Below are 21497 nucleotides of genomic sequence, written 5' to 3'. Positions count from 1 at the left end.
ATTATCCAAAAGCAGAAAAGACACTAATAGCATTCTACGGTAGGCTTGTTTTTGAAGGTAACAAATTAGTGCCCGTTTTCTCTTCAAACTGCCATTTGTTTCATTACATATAAATAAAACAAACAGGGGGGAACCAGGGCGAGGTCGCGGTAAGACAGACAGACAAGGACGAGGCACGCGGCTGCGCTGGTCACCAGGCAGAAAATACAAGGCGGCTGCACCGTGGCCGGGCTCCAGCTAGCTTGACGCCAGGCGCAGCCGAGCCAGGTGCGTTTCCTTCCACGAGGCACCCGGAGGACGCCGCTCGCCGAACCTCTCCAGCCGAGCGCCCGCCTTCTTTTTGTGAGCGGACTGAGCGCTTTGGCAGCCAATGGGAAGAAGCGCAGGGCCCGCGGCCCGCCGTGGAAGTGCCGGGGCGGGATTTCCTGGGCTCGGCTGGGCTGTCTTGTTGTGGTTGCGCGAGGGCGGCGAAGGCGAGCGGGTCGGTGTGCGGAGAGTCAGCCGTCGACATGCCCGGGATAGACAAGCTGCCCATCGAGGAGGCGCTGGAGGACAGTCCCCAGGTGAGCGAGCGGAGGGGGCGGCCTGCCTGCCTGCCTGCCTGCCTGCCTACCTGCCCCCGCGGGCCTCGCAGCAGGTGGCGGGGCGAGGAGGGACATTGGGGAGCTGCGCCTAGCCCCGGCCCCCTGGCCACTCCCTTAGCCTAATTTTGGACGGCGGCATGGGAATCGCAGCCCGTGGGCCGCCCGGTTGACCCGGGTCTCTCTCTCTCGGGTAGTTTGGTCTTCGGTGTCATCTTGCCAAGTGGGAAGACAGCGCATGCACACGAGCCCCGCGCGGCAGGTTCAGACTGTGATGTCTTGAAAAAAATATATACATGAGAACAACAGCCTGGTTATGGAGCAGTATTTGCCTTTAAGATCCGCCACCTGCTGAGTAAGTGATACGGAAAATGCGGATTATGGTTCCCAATAAGTACCTAAAGAAGACATCGCCCCTTATTTTATAGTCCTTGGAGGCCAATACGTGGAGATCATGTCAGGAATATGGCGATAATTTAAGTTTTTATAACTCTAGCTCTTATTTTTCTGAGGTTTCATTCAACTATTAGTTAAGGTGACATCTCTTACCTTCTTAAAGTGGTTGTATAATTATTTAAATTGATGCCTCCGTTTTTTTCACCACACCCTTTCTCCTGCAATAGGTGGATTAGTTTATAAGTAGCTTTGAAATTACCATGTTCAATACTTGTGTCAACTAAATATCCTTGTAGCAAAACCTGTTCATAGGTTACTACATCACACACATGCTTGTGTGCTCTGCATATTTGCATTTGTGTCCTATGTGTATAAAAGTCCTAAATAAAAGCATATTATTAGAATTGTATTCTAGTGCGGTCCTATAAAAGTAGCCTCTATTGAGATACTGAGAACCTATTAGCAGCAATTCATCTTAATCAGAATTATATTTTTATTCTTATTCTTTTTCAAATGGCAAGAGTACAGATTTATACAAATATTTAACACTAATCTTTTAATTAACATATTTTATTGTAACCATACCAGGAAATATGTGATGCTAGCTGGCAACTTCAGTTTCCTTTGAAGAGTTGGTTTTCACTGTCTATGATTGCTTAAGAAGAAAAGATCTGTAAACATTTCTGATGAACTCCACAGCTCTTATCACTGTTCTGCAATCTACTTTGTAGTCTTAGTAATAGAAGTAACATTAATATGACAGTGCAGTGGGAGATAGGTAGATTAGCCTGTACTGAGACAGTGTTCCTATTTGTACAGGATACAGAAAATGTAAAGTGATTACATGCATCTTCTGAACAGTTCTATTATGCTTAATTTTGATGAAAGTCATGTGACATGTTCTGTAAAACATTAAATTATCATTTATATATCTAATTATTGGTATGGCCCCATCTTTAGAGGCTTATACTTAGAGATAGGATCTCCAAATAGAGGACAAATCCTTCTACAAACCTGCAGAAAACTAGGTTCGAATAAAGATCTGAAATCTGAAAATAAAAAATGGATGTTAAGCCACCCATGATAGAAGCAGTGCCTGTACCTTTAAAAAGGATATGCCCTTAACACTGGCTATTGTGGAAGTTGCTAGGCAATTATAATAGTATTGCCAGCCTTCAAGCCTTGATATCTGTCAGTAAAAGACAGTGAGAAAGGGCAAGGACCCTTTCCAGGATTATTTTGGCTTTTGAGAGAGAATTCTGCAGAGAAGGCCAGACTCTGCAGTAACCACTGGCAGGCCTAGCTGCTTGCTGCTGTTCACCAGTGTTCTGTGAAAGGCAATGTTATATAGTGGCTAATTTCAGAGATCATGGATAACATTTTCACTTTGCCATGAGTGCACATTCAGTGACCTTGAGTCACTCACACACTCCGTCCTTCTCTACTTTACATGGTGGTTGTAAGGGTGAAATGGAGGAGAGGATATTAGGCCAGAAGTTCCTGATTCAAACCTCATTTCTGCCTTGAATTCACTAGATAGCTTGTACCTGTGCAGACCCTTTCCTGGAACCAAAGTGACCCATGCAACTTATTATGATTTTGGGGAATCAGCTTTGTTTAGAACTGTAAACTTTCCCTTCAGTATTCAGATGTTGTCAAGGTAGCAAGGCTTTGCTTTTGTGAGGTATGTTTTGTGGTGAGAAAAAGAACACAGGGATCACTGTGACAGGAGTTGTATGCAAATAGCAAATATTTAATTTACATAAGGCTGTTAAAAAAACAGATCAGCAGCACAGGTCACCAGAGAGAAGCCTGGTAGATGCACATAAATTTAAGCTAGTTATGGTTTCATAGTTAGGTTTGAATTCTTTTCAGCTTGTAGGTACAAAAAAAAAGACTTTCACTAATTAGCCATGTTAGATTCTTTCACATACAGGATTCCACCAACACCAGCCTACTTTCCCCAAAGAGTCTGACTAAGCTGTATAAGGTCTGCTCATTACCCTGGACAGGCCTCACAAGTGGGTATTCTATCACTTTCTCCATGCAGAGTCAAATCACTCCACTACATTATCAGGCACAGCTGCTCTTCAGGCTTTCCATTCCTTTGCTGACCCAAATCCAAAATATGACTTCACTACCTCCTCAGGCAGACCTGAATGAAGTCTGCCACTAGATTCAAGTGGGTAGCCGCGTTGTTCTGAAGCAACAGAACAACTGTAGAGCCCAGTGGCTCTTTTAAGATCAACAATGTTTTTTCAAGGTATGAGCTTTCGTGTGCATGCATACTTCCTCAGATACAATATGATGGAATGGAAATAATCAGTTCATCCCTCCAACATTCACTTCCCTCACCTCAGAAAGGCAGTATTCCTGTAGGCTAAAGGCTGGTTTTCCTTTCAGGGTCAGCCTCCTGTCCACAGTACTATTTCTTCTTCTTCTTCTACTCCCCTACTTTTTTTTCTTTGTAGTATAATAATATTGAAGTAATCAGATTTGGACACTGAACTTTTGCTTACATTCACAGTGCCTTGCAAGCTAGTACATAGATTTTAAAATATTTTGCATTTGTTTTCCAAAATGGTTTGTCCCTCAAGAAATGTCTGTGTCTCTGTGATGGATTCTCTGTGCATTGCAGAGAACTCTGGGATATATTCTAGGGTATTAAGTTCGCACAGGTGCTTTTTACCACTATCCTACACAAACAGACTACACTAAAATACATCAGATATCTCTGGGGCTGAACAATGAAGGGGAAGATGGCTAGAGGAGAGGCATGATCTTCAGGGAAGTTTGTTCTCTGTTACTAATGTTGTGATTCATGAATTCATAAGAATTTAAGAACATGCAATAGGGCATGGAAGGCCATACTAAGTTCTGTGCTGCTTAAGATGTTACCAGTATCTTTGGCCTCCAGATGATTAACTTAAAAAATAACATGAATGTTGATTGTAGCCCATTTAAAGCACAGGGAGGGGGGGTCACCCATATAGTGTTAACACCACATTGAGTAATTATGTTTCTGCTTTTCTATGGGTTTTTCATTTTAGAAGAGGGAAAACTTTTTGGCTCATATACTATAGAAATAGCCATTGGATTTACATTGAAATGGGTGGATGTATGTTGGAGTCCTGCTTGAGACTGCTGATTTGTCTGTTCCAAAGTTACTGTCAGTCGATTTCAGTACTGGGTTTGGCAAATGAAATTGTCAATATATTCTGACAGTCAAGAGTGCTATTTTACAGTGTATAATTAGCATATTGAACTTTCTTCCACACCATATTGTAGTGACAATAGGCTTAAAATGGCTTTTGAAGATTAGAAATTTTAAATTGTGTCCAAGTTGAATCAGAGCAGTTACTCAACTTAATATGAGAGCTATCTCTATCTTTTGCTAATATTTATTATTATTATTATTTAGATTTATAGACCGCTGCTCTCAGCCCAGCTTACTCATGGTAGTTTATATAAAACATATAAAAACTTCCAAATACAATCGATAGGGGCACAGTCAAAAGCCTAACTCTGCTGCTCTTGGTAGTCATTACTCCAATTGATGACCCCAGGTAATGTTAACCTGGGGGGGTGGCAATTTCAAAAAGGGAGGGAGTCAAGATTTTATAATCCCGGCCTCCGCCCTGGCCTCAATTGAACGCCTGGCGGAAGAGCTCAGTCTTGCAGGCCTTGCGGAACCCAGGGAGCTCTGTCAAATTACACCTTCATGTACAGAGGTAGTATACCTGTAAATGCAACTTTCTAAGGAGCAAACATGAAGAAGATTATTGCCTTCATGACCAACTTGTAAACTTCTCAGAACCCTCTGACCGCCATTGGGGTTAAACTGAATTTGGTAGACTCTGTTTCATCCAGCAGAGCTTTTCGTATATTTCAGTAGCTCTATTTATATCATATGTACACACACTTTTTCCTCCAGAACCCTTACATTGTTTCTTTCCTGGAGTTCACAAGCAGTTGGTAGTGCAGGACAAGAGCTTTTCAAAGAAGAAATGTTACATGTGTGCAAAGGATATGCTCCTCCTTTCCTGATTTCACTTTGAAAAGTTTTTGAACCATATCTCCAAACTGGTTTTTGACCTTGCCAGAGTTTTGTAATATGTTAAAGAACAATACAGTTTTTCAGATAAGGACAGGTTCCTACATTGCAAAAGAAAGTCTTTGGATCTGATCTGTCGCCAGATAGTCCACAAATGCAGTTACAAGTGGTGTTCCTGAATCTGTAGCCTAGTGTTCACGAGGGAGAAGCGTGGACCACTGTAGTCAGTTGGTGGGAACTGAGCATGCACAGTATCAAATTCAGTATTATATTCCATGTAAAAGAAGAAAGAGGATAGTTAAGGAAACATCATAGTATTCAGATGCTGATTATGTAGGAAACTTTGCAAAATACTTCGGATGCTCAAATGTAAATATCATATGTGGGGGGCCCAAGAGACTCACAAGGGGAATCCCCTCTCTCTACCATTGCAGAGAATGGCATGGCTCCAGGCCCCATCACCCACCCTTGGGCCTGGTGGCAGCAGCAGCAGTGCCTGAGAGCCAGTCTAGTCATGATTCTTATAATTTGTGTTCTGTGAGATGGATCACAGAATCCAGGACATAGTAAATTAACAAGGATTAATTTCTATCTCAGTTAATGCTGTTACAGGCCTCTATCAACTATGAGTCAGTCCTGTGGAAAAGTTATTTGTTAGCAGTTTTGTCAGGAAATATTTATTATCTTTGTTGCATGAAAACATCAATAGATGCCTAAGGTCTGTAAGGGAAATAGGTTGTTTCAGAATGATTATCTGTACTACCAAGGGTGCTTTACTAATCTGGGGAGGAGTGCCAATGGGGACATTTTGAGATTCTAAACAGTCCTTTCTCCCACGTCGCCTCTGAAAACAAAGAAATTAGTTATCTTGCAGTTGAGGTAAAATCCCTGGGCTTCGGCCACAGGCCCTTAACAAGTGATAAACATCAGAAAGGTACTAAACCTACCATTAAGAAGTTGACTGAGGACCATCAGTCACAAGGGTCTTATTAAACATATATGCCTGAGGACTATGCTTGATATACATCTATCATAAATGTATAACTATAATTAATTAATTACACTTCTATACCACCCTCCCTTGTGGATCAGGGCAGTTTACAATGAAATTTATGGCTCACAGTTCACTGTGATGCTGGCATAATAAACACAATAACAGTTTTGGAGGTATAACATTTCAATAACATTTGAACACAACAGTATAACATTTTAAACATAATGCTTGACCTGTCAGCTGCCTTTCCCATGGTTGACCACAAGTTGTTGGCCCACCGCCTTGCTGGGGCCAGAATTCGGGAGACAGTCCTTCAGTGGCTGCATTCCTTCCTCTGGAACTGGACACAGAGGGTGGCAGTGGGAGAGGAATTATCGTATCCCTATTGACTCCTTTGTGGGGTCCCTCAGGGAGTGGTTCTTTCCCCCATGTTATTTAACATCTTTATGTGCCCTCTGGCACAGCTGGTCTGGAGCTATGGACTGGACTGTCACCAGTATGCAGATGATACCCAGATCTATCTCTTCATGGACGGACGCCTGGACTGTGACCCTCAGATACATTTGGCAGATGTTTGGAAGCTGTGTTTGAATGGTTAGAGCAGAGTCACCTGAAACTCAACCCCTTGAAGACGGAGGTCCTGTGGCTGGGCGGAAAGGTGGCCGGACACGAAGTGCATCTACCTACCTTGGCTGGGGTTCAGCTTATCATCTCATCCTCAGCAAGAAATTTGGGTGTGACTCTGGATTCCTCCTTAGCTATGGAGGCCCAGGTCATGGGGGTAGCTCACATGGTATTTTTCCACCTGTGCTAGGCAAAGCTACTAGCATCTTACCTGTCTGCAGACTGCTTGGCAACAGTGATCCATGCAACGGCACTTCTAGATTGGATTTCTATAACTCACTCTAAGCAGGCCTGCCCTTGTCCTTGACCTGGAAATTCCAGTTGGTACAGAATGCAGTGGATAAGGTCCTCGCTAGACACCATGGAATGCCCATTTCCAGCCTATGCTGAGACAGCTGTATTGGTTACCAGTTTGGCCTGGGTCAGATTCAAGGTTTTGGTATTGACCTTTAAGACCATTTGCGGGTTGGGCTCGACATATCTGAGGGACTGCTTGTCTCCTTATGCTCCCCACAGAGCTCTCCACTCTGCAGGTACTAATCTATTGGCGGTCCCTGGCCCTAAGGAAGTACCCCTGAAAATTTTCTCTTTCAGTTCAGTCCACCTTTTCAGTATGCCTTTTATTTTTTGGTATCTTATATCATAGAAGTGATCTAAAATATATAAATCCTCACCATGCTGCCTTGAGCCTCATGGGAGGATGGTATATAATAAATATAATAAATAAATAAACCTTCATTGGCACTGCAGATTTCCTAACACAGACCACTTATGGTGGAACTATGACTGCACAAAAATCTTAGGGGAAATGATAGTAGGTAAGCTAAGGCAGGAGTCAAGTTCCACTTAACCCTAAAATATAGCTACTTAGTTATGTCACCGTGGTTCCTAAGGGATGTCAAATGGTGGCTTTAAAATTGCTAGGGGCAGCTAGTATTGATCTTGTCCTATCTGAAAACAAAATACCTTTCCTGATTATATAGTTGTAATTTTACAAAATTAAGGAGCTGCCTTCAGTGCTTATCATAACTAGTTATGGATCTCTTGTCCCCCTCAGATCCTCCCAGCGTCATCCTCTGACTGAGTTGTCTGTTTGACCACAACACAGGCCTTTTCTTCTTTTATGCATCGTCATCCCAGGGAGGAAGGAAGCTCTGCCTTGCATTAGAAATTTTGTCAGCTGCCTTGAGTTGCTGTAGGTAATAGAAAGGGCAGTATGTGAATATTTTAATTAATTAATTAGGCAGTTGATAAACATGTTGCATGTGTACTTAAGGGAAGGGGGCAGGTTAAAGATAACTCACTGCTCAAAATGCTTCAGTGGCAGCACCACAAAAGGCAAATTATATGCCACAGATGTTTGCACAGAAAAAAATTATACCACCAGCACAGCATTCTAGAACTCTTACAGTTGTATTGTGACGAAGTGTTTCATGGTTGCTTGGTCTACATATAAAATTTCCTGCTTGCTTTTAACACTGTGACTTCCTCTTGTTAGAGTACTAACTTGGTAGTTGATTATAGAAACTAATATAGAAATCTAGTATATTATTCTTGGAGGGGCTTTTTAGGCAGGTTAAGCTCTCTCCCTGGTATGTGCACTTTCAAGTTGCTTCCAACTTATGATGCTCCTATGAATTAATGTTCTCCAAAGTATCCTATCATTAACAGCCATGCTCAAGTCCTGCTCCCCAGCCTGAAACGAAAAAAAATTGTTTCATTTTTTTAGTTACCAATTAAAAAAGAATCCTGCATATACTTGCTTTGCTAAGTGGGGAGGACGAAGATCTTGTAGTAACATGCATATTTATTTAAAACTTTTCTATCTCACTTTTTGTCACATGGAATATGCAAGGCAGCAATCTGTAAATAAATAAAGCCCGACTGGGGTGGTGGGAGGAGTTGGGACTCATAGTCTACCTGACTGGTGTCCGTCCAATGAATGGCCAGTCAGGTAGGCTGTCCCGCCCCTGGCCGCATCCCCCAACTTCTTTCACATGGAAGAAGTGCCAGCTCACGGTAAGCCAGGTAAGCAAACGGGAGGGAGGGGTAGGGCCTGGGACTGTGGATCCAGGTTGGGTAGAGGGAGTTAGGCAGCCCCGGCCAGTGCTTCCCCTTCCCTGAGCAGCCCTGCCATGGCCTCACAAGGCCTCGCCAGGACTGCCAGGGTTGGCTGGGAAGGAGGGAGGGAACCCCTGCCGGTGCTCGCCCCCACCCCAAGCAGCCCCACTGTGGCTTCACCAGGCCTTGGTGGGGTGGCTAGTGGCCATTGTATTTTTTTGTATAACGGGCTTTTCTGCTAGTTGGTAATATAAAACAAGACTAACTATAAAACCACAACAACATTAGTGTAAAACAATAATATAAAATGATGGGATTACACAGAGGAGTTATGCAAATGGAAGGAGTGTGTGATGTTTGCTAACCTCCTCTTCTGCAGACCTTCGACTCTCTCTTCCCACTGTTTCTGTTGTCTCCTTCCCCCAAGAGCAGCATTTCTAGGGGCATTTTGGATTGCATAGGGAGGGAAATGGCTTCTTTCCATGACATTCACTGTAAGATTCAAGTTAGTGAACAGAATAGCCACAAACAATGCTTCAGAACACTGCTGAAGCATATGAAGCAGCAATTAAATTTCCAGCTTGAAAGACATTGTCTCTTAAATAGCAGTTCTATAATTTACTGACTGAATACTAATAAGGAAATCAAGTGAATTGCTAAAAGGATTGTGAAAAAGACCCTGCCTTGTATCACATGATTGCAATGTTTGTGTAACTTTCTGGTGAGGGGTTGTAGCTCAGTGATAGAATTTTCGTGTGGCATGCAGAAGGTCCCAGGTTCTGTCCCCAGCACCTCCAGTTCAAAGAACAAGGGCGGAGAGGATGTGAAAGACCCCTGCCTGAAACCCTGGAGAGCTGCTGCCAGTCTGAGTATACAGTACTGGTTTTGATGGATCAAGGGTCTTATTCAGTATTATAACCAAGAGATGGCATACACCTTAGTCCTTCATGGATTTTGGATATGCTGTTCTATTCACTGTTTACAATTTTACCTCTGTCCACAAGGTCCCCAGCTCCTGTTACTTTTTTTACTATAGTCATAATTAAATTTTGAAAGAAATGGGGTATTATTAGGAGACATCAGAACCCAGTAGTAATGGATTTTGCTATTCACAGTGATCCAGGAAACAGTTCCCCTAGAAATGGCTTGGGTCTAATGCATAACAGATTAAGAAACAGTGGTTTATAGCAGTTTAAAAAAATATATAATCCTATGGTGTTATCCCTTTATTGTAAACTGGGGTGGGGATTACAACCCCTTATTTTTGATAATTATATCTGAGACTAGGGGCCAAGCCCGTTGCATTCAGGAATACATCGGCCGCTAGATTAGGGGGATGGGGTGGAAGAACTTTGCAGAGTGCCTTCCCCTCTCCCCAGGACCTGGAAAGGCTGCAGGCAGCTGTTAGGGAACTCACCGGCAGGGGCAGATCTCACATAGCAGGAATCTGCAGCCTCCGAGCCTCAGAGGGAAGCAGAAGAAGGAGAGGGTGGTCAGGAGTGGGGGATGGACAGTGATTGGCTGGCTGCTGGACAGACAGGGAAGCCAGTTGGAGGAGGAGGAGGCACTCGGGCAGGACAGCAGCCCTGAGTGGTTGTTAAGTGCTGAGTTAACACGCTGAGTAACACAGCCTTGAGACACGCTTCTCCTCCAAGCCCTTACCAGAAATATTAAATGGAACAGATGGTACTTAATTCACAGTGGCTGTAGCTGCTGCCTAATAAAGGCTTTGAGAGCAGTTCTTCATCTCATTACTGCTGTGTTTCCTATGAGCTTTCTGTAGGGGGTTTGAAAATCCAAGTGTCCAGTAAGACACATAGGTAATTAGAGATGGGCATGAACCTAAAAAATGCATGTTGGTTCAGGGTGGTCCCTGAAACAAGCCAAAAGGCTTCCACATGAACCAAGACATTTCAGTGAGTTCAATTCCCTCTTTATTGCAGCGAGTCATGGCTGGGAGAAAGGAGGTGATTGCTTTGGGGGCAAGGGGCAAACTAGCAGATTTAATGGCTGGCAGCCATATAAACCTAACAGCTTAACTGAGGACCTGCCCCTCTCAGCTGTTAGGTTTAAACTGCCCTGAACAACCAAACCAGACAAAGGTCCAGCAAATGTTCAGGGAAGGCACCTTCTCCAAACATTGGTTTGGGAGCTCCAAACAAGCACAAGTACATGCTGAATTTTGGCTCGTGAGCCAGTTCATATGCATCCACATAGGCTATAGGTGTATGTGTTGCTGTGCCTTTTGAGTTGGTACAAAGTAGGGCTCATCTCACTCTGACTTTGAGGGATGGAGTGCTTTATGTTTGGAAGCCTGTAAAGATGTGCCAAACACATAGTAACATTCAGGGTTTGTCTCACCTACCTCTTGGGTTGCTCAAGGGAGTACTCTATTATTCTATATTTTAATGCTATAAAAATACATTCTCTTTATTTAGACTCGGTCTTTGCTGGGTGTGTTTGAAGAAGATGCTGCAGCAATATCTCGTTACATTAACCAGTTATATAAAGCGATGCACCGAATATATGATGCACAGGTAATGTTAGTGCAACCTGAATCAGCTTTTCAAAACTATTTTTGCTTTTTAAAAAATAAGTCTTTGCGTGCTCAGAGTGTTGGACCTTTTCTTTTGTTGAACCATTTCTATGTTACTTGTTCAGTTCTGTTGTGAGAAAGGATTGCTTGCTAGACTTCAGTGTGCATGTGACATGTCTTCATTTAGGGTCTATATTCTATAAAGCTGGATAAACCACTCAAAACATTTCAGAAATGTAGCTTGCTTCTAATCTGAAACTATCTAGGTTTGTGCATTGTATCATCAATACTTATTAGGCCGTTATTTAAGTTATTGTAGATTATGATTCTGTAAGTACTGTGTATGTATCCTGCTTTGAATGTTGACCCATTTTCTATAGACCTGACAAGTCTCCAAGTGAATTTGATCATATTTGGTTGACATTTATCTGCAACTATCTGCAGCCATAGAAATTCGAGTAATAGACAAGGGATGAGAAAATCGAGTAATAGACATGACAGAGGAAACCAGTATGAATTATTGTATACCTAATTGTAGGGTTAAAACTGACAAGTGAAATAGATGAATTAAGTGTATCCTACATGCTAAAGCAACATATGGTATATGTGTGAAATCCATAGTATTTTTCATTATCAAGCAGAAGAAATCATTAATGGTTGTGTTTGTTTTTTTAATAGAATGAATTAAGTGCAGCAACACACTTAACTTCGAAACTTCTAAAAGAATACGAGCAGCAGGTATAATCCTCATATGGAATGAGATAGTATTGCCAATTCTTTGTCTTTTAGTCATAACCTAGCATGCAGCAATTAAACACATGATTTTTCCATGCCCTTTTCCTCCATGCCCTCAAAAGCTTTGCTAGCTTAATTCTCACATATGAAGCTAATGGCATAAGAAGTGAATGGTAAAGACGTCATTCTAAACTGAGACTAGCATTTTCATCATAGCAACCTGGTCATATTTTAATTAAATTCATAGAAGATTTTAATTAGGTGCTTGGGAGCCCAAATGTACAGTATACCCTACTAAAACTGGCTTACATATTTATGGAGGCAGGTTCTAGACAATATCTTTTTCCTGGCCCAAAATATCTGGACTGAATTTGTTTCTTCTATCAGCCTTTATTCTATAAAAGTTATAAATACCTTTTTGTGTTAGTACATGTTGTTAGACTTCTGTAATTCTGAATAGTAAAAGGGGAAAAAAGTCAACAAAGGTTTATTTTGAAGTGAAAAGTGGTTGTGTGTTGTGTTTCGGTAGCGCTTTCCTTTGGGTGGTGATGATGAAGTTATGACGTCTACTCTGCTTCAGTTTGCAAAGGTGATAGATGAGGTAAGCCTGAGTATGTTGTCTAGACTGACACTGATGAATGGTAAGCTCTAATGATTTTTTTACAACACTCCAATTCATACTGAACTTTTAAACTGTTTCAGAAAGTAGCCATGTTAGTCATCAGTATATGAGCTCCAGTCAAGTCTAGTAGCACCTCAGGGACCAGCAAGGTTTTTGCGGTATACGTTTTCAAAGTCAAAGCTATCTCTGATGGTTGCTTTCACTCTCAAAAATTTATACTCTGACAAAATTGTTCGTCTTTGTGGGGACATAATAACTGACTTCCATGACCAGCAGAGAATCACTGGAAGCTGTGGTGATTCTTAAATGTCTTTCTTTTTGGAATTATGAAAGAACCATGAAAGGCAAATGAACAATGAAAAGTTTAATACTTTGCTTTCAAAACAGGCTCGGCTACTAGCACCCTACCTGTCCCCCGATCACTTGGCCACAGTGATCCATGCGACGATCACCTCCAGAATAGGTTTCTGTAACTCGCTTACGTGGGCCTACCCTTGTCCCTGGTCCGGAAACTTCAGCTAGTGCAAAATGCAGCTGCTAAAGTCCTCACTGGCACACCTTGGAGGGCCCATATCCAGACTGTGCTGAGGCAGCTGCATTGGTTGCCAATTGCTGCCCGGATCCAATTCAAGGTTTTGGTTTTAACCTTCAAGGCCTTACGCGGGTTGGGACCCACATACCTGAGGAACCGCCTATCGCCCTATGCCCCCACAGGGCTTTACGCTCTGCGGGTGAAAATTTACTGGTCGTTCCCGGCCCCAGGGAAGCATGCCTAGCCGCAACCAGGGCCAGGGCCTTTTCAGTCTTGGCCCTGACCTAGTGGAATGAGCTCCTGGGAGAGCTGCGGGCCTTGCGGGATCTTTCGGCATTCCACAGGGCCTGTAAAATGGAACTCTTCCGCCAGGTATATGGTTGAGGCTAGGGTCGACGAGATAGATCTCCCGCCCCCCAGGGGTTTGAAGCAAACATTGCCAGGACCTCCTTCTCTACCCCTCTAGTAGTGGGGGCGGGAGTGGGGTTTTCTATATTTTTGCCATGTTGGGGGCATTTTTATGTCTTTTAATGGGGTTTTAAGACACTGTGACCCGCCGCGAGCAGTAAGGGAGCGGCGGGAAATAATAATAATAATAATAATAATAATAATAATAATAATAATAATAATAATAATATGGCAGTTTGTTGCAAAAATGAACTAGTAATGACTCATGTAGGAGTGTCTTATCTGTTCCAAAGAACCCCTACAGAACAACATTATGTTCAGAAATTAAGCAAGCACTCTCAAAGTTCAAAAAGTGTATTATCATGAAAAGTTGAACAGCATCCTGCCTTAGCTGTTATCAAACAAGATACTTCCTCAAGAGTAATGTTGTATCTACAAAATAAACAAATTACAAATAAATGAAATGTGTGCTTAATTATTGTCTATGGAATCATCAAGCATGCAAATAAATATTTACCAGTGTCCACAAGCTTAACGAGAATCAAGAGTTCTTCTGTGTGCTCAGACGTTACTAACAAGTACTGAGAACTCTTTGAAATAGTCCCTCAAAAAGTGCATGGAGTTAGAAACAATTTTGCCACTGCTTGTTATAATTATATAGAGAGAATGAAAACACACACAGTGTGTAGTGGCTACATTTTTAAAGAGACAATAATCAAAGGATGCAAAAAACAAGAGTCCCCCATTACATTGTTAAGTCTATGTGGACTTAATGTATTGAGTCTGAAGATGTAAATAGTTTCTCTCTGCAAAAGAACCTTGTCTAAATTAGACCTCTCAGTCTTCTTAGTGGACACAATTTCAAGAACCAGAAATTTAAAGTCAACTTACTTATTTTGGAAGTAATACTCTACAAGAGGAATTTCTTTCACAAGATTCCTTATATGGAACTTGTGTTCCCCAATCCTGATTTTGATGGGATGTGTGGATTTTCCTACATACAGCTTCTGACATGAACAAATCCATAAAAGGTAAATCTAGCCCCTGTGCAAGCACCGGGTCATGTCTGATCCTTGGGGTGACGCCCTCCAGCGTTTTCATGGCAGACTCAATCCGGGGTGGTTTGCCAGTGCCTTCCCCAGTCATTACCATTTACCCCCCAGCAAGCTGGGTACTCATTTTACCAACCTCGGAAGGATGGAAGGCTGAGTTGACCTTGAGCCGGCTGCTGGGATTGAACTCCCAGCCTCATGGGCAGAGCTTTCAGACTGCATGTCTGCTGCCTTACCAATCTGCGCCACAAGAGGCTCATAAACAAATCCATAAGTATACACAAAATTTAGTATTACAATTAATTAAGGTTTTAAATCAAGCTGAAAATTCAGTTGTGGAATATCTATTTTTCTGGTCTCCTAGGAAAACGTACAAGCATTACAGCAAGAGCATTTAAAATGCCCAACAATCACAGGCTGGCTAGTTTTAATAAATGAACACTCAGGGCTAGTGAGTCAGTTGCCAATCAATCTGGTGTGTCTTAGCCTGATCTTAGGTTTCTCACCACAAGGAGAGGTGTTCGTTTTCAATTTGGAATGTAATCCATTTTACAAACATATTATATAACCTACAAAAGGCATATTGATGATAATTTTTGATTTTTGATGTCCAGAGTTATCTGACGCAATTTGCCAGCTGATTTAATTTACGGGACAGCGACATTAAATTTACAGTTGAAACTGACAAATACACTTTCTTAATCTCTTGATTTATATTACACATGATTTCAGAGTTGGGATGAAACTACATAAAACACCTACTGACAAAAATGTCTAGTTAAATTTCAAATTCTTTCATTCTCCCCTGTCTTAAGACCAATATTTCTTCCAGTTTGATCACCAGAGTAAAAACAAACTCCTCAGGAATCAGTGACTTTGAAACTACAGCACAACAGGTGGTGAGACATCCTTACCGCAAGGGATAACTGTGTGAGATTGTGAATAAATCTTTAGCAGGGGTGGGAAAGATTCCTAGTAAAGACCCTTTAGAGACTCGGATCAAATCTAAAGCATCCTCTATTTGTTGGTCCTTAAAGTTTTCTCCTTTGGTGAATGAAATCAAAAAGATAATCTCTAATATTGGCGCATAATGAAAGTTACCCGAGGTTGTGATGATTGTGCTAAAATGCACCAGATTGACTGGCCGTTAGCCCACTTGCATTGTAATTTGTTTATTTTGTAGATACATCATTAGGTTAAGGGGAAGAATCTTTTTTTGAAAATAGCTAATACCAGATGCTGCTCAACTTTTCATGATAGTATACTTTTAGAACTTTGAGAATGCTTGCTTAATTTCTGAACATGTAGTTCGGTAGGTAAATTTTTGTTTTAGCAGATAAGACACTCCTACATAAGTCATTGCTAGTTCCCTTTTGCAACAGATTTTGCTGTTTACTTGTTTTTGAAAGTAGATTGTTCAACTTCTCGTTTTCAATTTGCCTCTCATGGTTCTTTTATAATTTTTACCTACACTGTGTGGCCCATTTTGTTTCTGTCTCTATTAGAATTGGGCAAAGTCTAAACAGGATTTTTCATGAGTGGAGTTCCTTTCATCCACCCACTTTTGCTCCTTCAAATCCTGAGTGGAGTAAGCTGCATCTCTGCATTAGGATAGTTCTACTAGGCCTTCCCAAGTCTGGTAACTTTATCTTGCCTAGCTCCTCATTTAGATTTCTCTTCTTCCCTTTGCAGCCTTTCAGCCTTTTCCAACCAGCTCACCTTCCCTATCTCTTCTGACATTTTCCATTTTCTCCCTGGGGATCAAACATCTATGCCAAGCCCAGCACTGCTCCTCACTTCTCTTGTCTCTCTCTTAATCCCTTCCTTTCCTTGCCCCATCCCAGCTGGGCTTGCATAGACATAGTCGGCCACATGCCCCCAGCTAATGTCCTGTGATGGCAGACCTTCTGCTGCTATGCTCAGCTATTGTCTGATGAGAGAGCAAGACTCTGCTGCAGGTGGAGCAACTGCTATTTTTTGTCCCAGAATTGGGCTTCATCTAGCTTCCACTGCTGCCTATGTCCCACAATCTATAAGATGCTGCTGAATTCGAGTCTAGCTCTTTTAAATTAACTGTGAAAGTTCTTTCATTTTTCTAACAGTTAATGTTGTCATTGTATGGGGGATATTTAGGACTGATGTCATTATATGAGGAATATTTAACCCTATTATGTTAAACAATTGTAAATAAAAGTCAATGTGTTTGGGTTGGTGAATTGATATGTATGTTTCCAGTGTCATCATTTCACAGCTATGTATTAATGTGCAACATTAATTGTCACCTCCTGTAACTCGCTCTACACTGGCCTACCCTTGTCTCTGATCCAAAAACTCCAGCTAGTGCAAAACGCAGCTGCTCCGGTCCTCACTGGTACACCTTGGAGGGCCCATATCCAGCCTGTGCTGAGGCAGCTGCATTGGTTGCCAATTGCTGCCCAGATCAGGTTCAAGGTTCTGGTTTTGACCTTTAAGGCTATACGCGAGGGATATGAATAATGAGAGCTTCTGCCATGTTGGGATTGTTTTTAAAGTCTTTTAATGGGTATTTTAATGGGGATAAGACTATTGTGACCTGCCACGAGCCTACGGGGAGTGGCGGGAAATAAATCTAATTAATAATAATAATAATAATAACAACATATCTATAACAAAATGCATAGATGGCATACATTTTATATGAAGACGTGGTTTCTAGCTAAGAGCATTTTCATAAGTGATGTTATGAGTGATATTTTGATCCTCCAAATTTGCGAAATTAAATTAAAAAGCCACAGCATTGAAAATGTACAGTTGGGCCATGGCTAGAGCATCTGCTTGGCATGCAGAGCGTGCCAGGTTCAAACACTTGCATCTCCAGTTAAGGATCTGACGATGAGAGACCTCTGCTTGAACCTTTGGAGAGCCACTGCCAGTCTGAGTAGACTGGTGATCTGATTCATTATAAGGAAGATTCATGTGTACTTGCTGCATTCATATTTATTTGTGGAATATTTTAAAAATGCACCATACAGAATATATAAATATATAAAAAGTCAAGTTCTGCCTAGTTGTTTTGTAATCTAATCTAGGATTAAATATTAAAAGTAAAATAAAATTAAGCACAATTATGCTAGATGAGATGAGACAAAGATATTTTTTAAAAAAGAACAATCAGTTGAACAGTACTAGTTTTTTTAAGAGTTCCACAAATGATGAGTGTTAAGAGGAGACAGAATAAAGGGAAGATAAGGTGTTTGAACATAAAGAACTGGCAAAAAACAAACCTATGAAGGAAGATACTGAATAAACAATATTTGAGCTCCTAGTGCAAACCAAGGGACATTCTTAGCATTATTTATGAAACTGTCATAGGAGGGACTGATTCAAAACTTTTGCAGTTGGTAAAGACCAAAGGTATGTTCCTGCTGAAGTTGAGCTGTATTTTAAAGCTCCATTAGTTTCAACTACTGAGATACTTAACTCCAGCTTACTGTAAAGTTTCAGAAATGCTACATATTTTGTAGCCAAAATTACATACTATTCTTCTTTCCCCCTTTCATTAGCTCAGTTCGTGTCATGCTGTTCTGTCAACTCAGTTAGCTGATGCCATGATGTTTCCCATTACTCAGTTTAAGGAAAGGGATTTAAAAGGTATGGTAGCTAACATTACCAATTACGTTTATAGATAAGGGTTCACTCTGTAACATTGAACATATTTTACTATTATTTTTGCACTCAAATTTTCTGGTTGTTGGATGTAAAGTGAGTGAAGTAGAGAATTATTGTCATCTGTATGGATGATAGTAAGCAAATGCTCATAGTATATAGCATCGTTTTTCAATCAGGGCTTTGTGGAACCCTGAGGTTTCTTGACAGCCGTGGAAAGGTTCCCAGAATGAATGGGAGTTAATTCATTTTTAATATATTTTAAAAACATTTATTGGGTGATATGATTATATAGGGTCATATCGACCTGTCCGCCTCTCAAATGGCCTCAGGTGGGCATGTACACAGCTGTGCTTCCCAACCAAATTCTTCATGATCACACCACTTCTGGAGTTTCTCAAAGCCTGAAGAATATTCCAGGGGTTTCTCAACGTTAAAAAATATGAGAAAGGCTGGTATATAGCCTAAACCCAGTGACTTGTTGGAAATAAATGGAATGACCAACTTCTTATGTATATTACTCTACATACACTGTAATGATTATGATTATAGTGAACTTTGATAACTTAAAAAAGAAAAATATATATAATATTTGAGCAAATACACTTCTATTATTGAATAAAGGTTATGTTTTATATTGCCATGCCATATAAAACCTCAAATTGTAAGTAATACGTAAGAGTTTGATTACTACAGTAGAGTTAGATGTTAAAGGAGCAGATAGCGAGAGAGATCTAAAATCCATGAATTGGCTTTATTTGTGTTATCAGCAACACACCACTAATATTGTGCTGTACCTTAATATATATGCATTTCAGAGATCCTGACTTTAAAAGAAGTTTTCCAGATCTCGAGTAATGGTAAGTATACATTAAATATTAATTTCCACTTATGTATATTATGACCTGAGGTTAGATCAGTGGTTCCTAAACTTATCTGGCCTACCGCCCCCTTTCCAGAAAAAATATTACTCAGCGCCCCCTGGAAATTAATTTTTAAAATTTTTTATTAGTTATTCATCACCCCCAAATGCACCTGTGGCCCATCGCCGCCCCCCTGGATCTCTGCAGCACCCACCAGGGGGTGGTAGCGCCCACTTTGGGAATCACTGGGTTAGATTATAAATAGTCAGAATTTAAAAGTCTTGTGGTTTATGTTTTTAGGGCACTTGGAACATTAACAGCACCCCTATTTCTGACTTCAGAGACTTATAATGTAATCTTAACAAGAGCTATGCACTTGTAAGGCTGGTGAATACAATGGATCTAGAAGAGTATAATTCTTACTAGAATTAGGCTTGTAGTTTGCTTATTTGTTAATTAAAATAACTATCCCTCAGTATCAAAATCTGAAGTCATGGTGAATTTTAAATGAGGTGACTGGGAAAAATGCCTGGCAAATTCCTGTTATTAAAGTTTTTTTTAAAAAAGGGGAGGCCTTCATCCTGTGAACTAGAAAAAGGAAATTACATTGATTAAATATGGTCAGTAAATTAGAGTCTTTGGGGGGGGGGTTAGTTACCCCATCTGTAGAAATATTTCTGGAATTATTGGTAACATAGATAGTAACATAATTATTTTGCTGATATTGATATTTACTATGCATTCAAAATCAAGTTTGCATTTTATAATTAAAACTTACTTTCATGTAAAATGAAAGAAGTTCTGTGGTGGGTAGCGAACCTTCTTCTATGAAAAAAATATATTTTTTCTAAATATTTATAAATTTTGTTATGCCAAGAGTGGAAGTACAGAATAAAGCTAATTTTCTTCTGTAGATCATGATGCTGCCATCACCAGATACAGTCGTCTGTCAAAAAAAAGAGAAAATGAGAAGGTTTGACCACTTTTCAGTATAGCCCGTCTGGTTCATTTATAGAATGATTATAACACCTAATATTTTTTAAATGCTGTATATGGCACTTCTTTCCACTCCAAGTCTATTTTGCAGTCCTGGTAAGTAGTATGAAAAAAAGACTACCTACCTATTGTAGAGATGATGATTATAAACCAGTGTACAGTGTAGAGAAGAATGTATTAATCCTGAAAATGGATTGTTCTACTTTTAGACTGTCCTTGGATAATTAAAAGGAACTCATGTTGTAATAAATAGTGTAATAAATAGTACATTCCTTTTATTTGTAACATGTATGTCTGGCCTCTGGTGGAACATAAAGAAACCTTCACTGATGTCATTTCCTGTGCCCTCAATGAAAGTTCTTCTCCTTAGGTAAAATATGAAGTTACGGAAGATGTGTATACTTCCAGGAAGAAACAACATCAGACTATGATGCATTACTTCTGTGCATTAAATACTCTTCAGTACAAGAAGAAAATCGCTATGTTAGAACCCTTATTAGGGTACATGCAAGCCCAGGTGAATGTCTTAAACTGAATTTCTGAACCTAAATACGTATGTAAGGTTTGGGTATGTAAGGTTTCTCTTAAACCCTTTACAGTTTGTCCAGAAGAAGCTGTCCCTTCATATCTATATCTGAAGAAGTGTGCATGCACACAAAAGCTTATACCTTTGGTTGGGCGTAAAGGTGCCACTGGACTTAAATCTTTGTTCTCCTTATAGCAGCAATGAAAAATTGCTCATAGTATAAAGAAAGCTTATATAATTGAGAACCTAAGACATTGGTAGTGGTTCTCCTCCTCCTTAATGTTTGTTAATTGTACAGTGCAATTGAACAGATTTCCTAATTTCTTAAGACACAGTACCAAGAGAACAAATATCAAGGATACATTATACAAAGCTACACTTCCTTATTAACAAATAGTAATTATTTATTGCAAGCCATGACTTCTTCAGGTAGTAAGACCACCTGCAAAATAGAAATATAATTTAGTTGTGTGGGAAGAAATTAATTGCAACTAAATTCCTTCATTCTTTGTTCTAAAAGATAAGCTTCTTCAAGATGGGATCAGAAAATCTAACTGAACAGCTGGAAGAGTTTTTAACGAACATAGGAACAAGTGTACAGGAGTAAGTTAATTTTCTCTATAAAATGAATTGCCTGTCTCTTTTTAGCCGTTAACTGCAGTCGCACAAGGCATTGAACATATGTCCTATATTTTTTAGTGTTCGCAGGGAAATGGATCGTGAAGTAGAGACTATGCAGCAGACCATAGAAGACTTGGAGGTAGCCAGTGACCCACTGTATTTACCTGACGCTGATGCTACAAAATTTCCTAGTCAACGGAACCTTACACGGAAAGCTGGTTATCTTAATGCAAGAAAGTGAGAACTGTTAC

At 40.6% G+C, this 21497-nt stretch overlaps 1 protein-coding gene across 1 annotated transcript in view; it reads left to right on the top strand.

Annotated features, from left to right (window-relative positions):
- Positions 1-396: 396 nt before the first annotated feature.
- The window catches only part of APPL1 (adaptor protein, phosphotyrosine interacting with PH domain and leucine zipper 1), a 41171-nt gene continuing 20070 nt past the window's right edge, over positions 397-21497 (top strand). The window contains exons 1-10 of the mRNA XM_077325488.1: positions 397-563; positions 11149-11247; positions 11925-11984; positions 12511-12582; positions 18138-18225; positions 19059-19100; positions 20018-20076; positions 20470-20616; positions 21146-21228; positions 21325-21483. Of these exons, the coding sequence (XP_077181603.1) occupies positions 510-563; positions 11149-11247; positions 11925-11984; positions 12511-12582; positions 18138-18225; positions 19059-19100; positions 20018-20076; positions 20470-20616; positions 21146-21228; positions 21325-21483 (863 nt within the window). The 5' untranslated portion in view covers positions 397-509. The remainder of the gene's footprint in view (positions 564-11148; positions 11248-11924; positions 11985-12510; positions 12583-18137; positions 18226-19058; positions 19101-20017; positions 20077-20469; positions 20617-21145; positions 21229-21324; positions 21484-21497) is intronic.

Source organism: Paroedura picta, chromosome 3 (assembly GCF_049243985.1).
Source record: "Paroedura picta isolate Pp20150507F chromosome 3, Ppicta_v3.0, whole genome shotgun sequence".
NCBI classification, from domain to species: domain Eukaryota; kingdom Metazoa; phylum Chordata; class Lepidosauria; order Squamata; family Gekkonidae; genus Paroedura; species Paroedura picta.
Note: the sequence above shows the minus strand (reverse complement) of the source record. Positions and strands in the feature narration are given on the sequence as shown.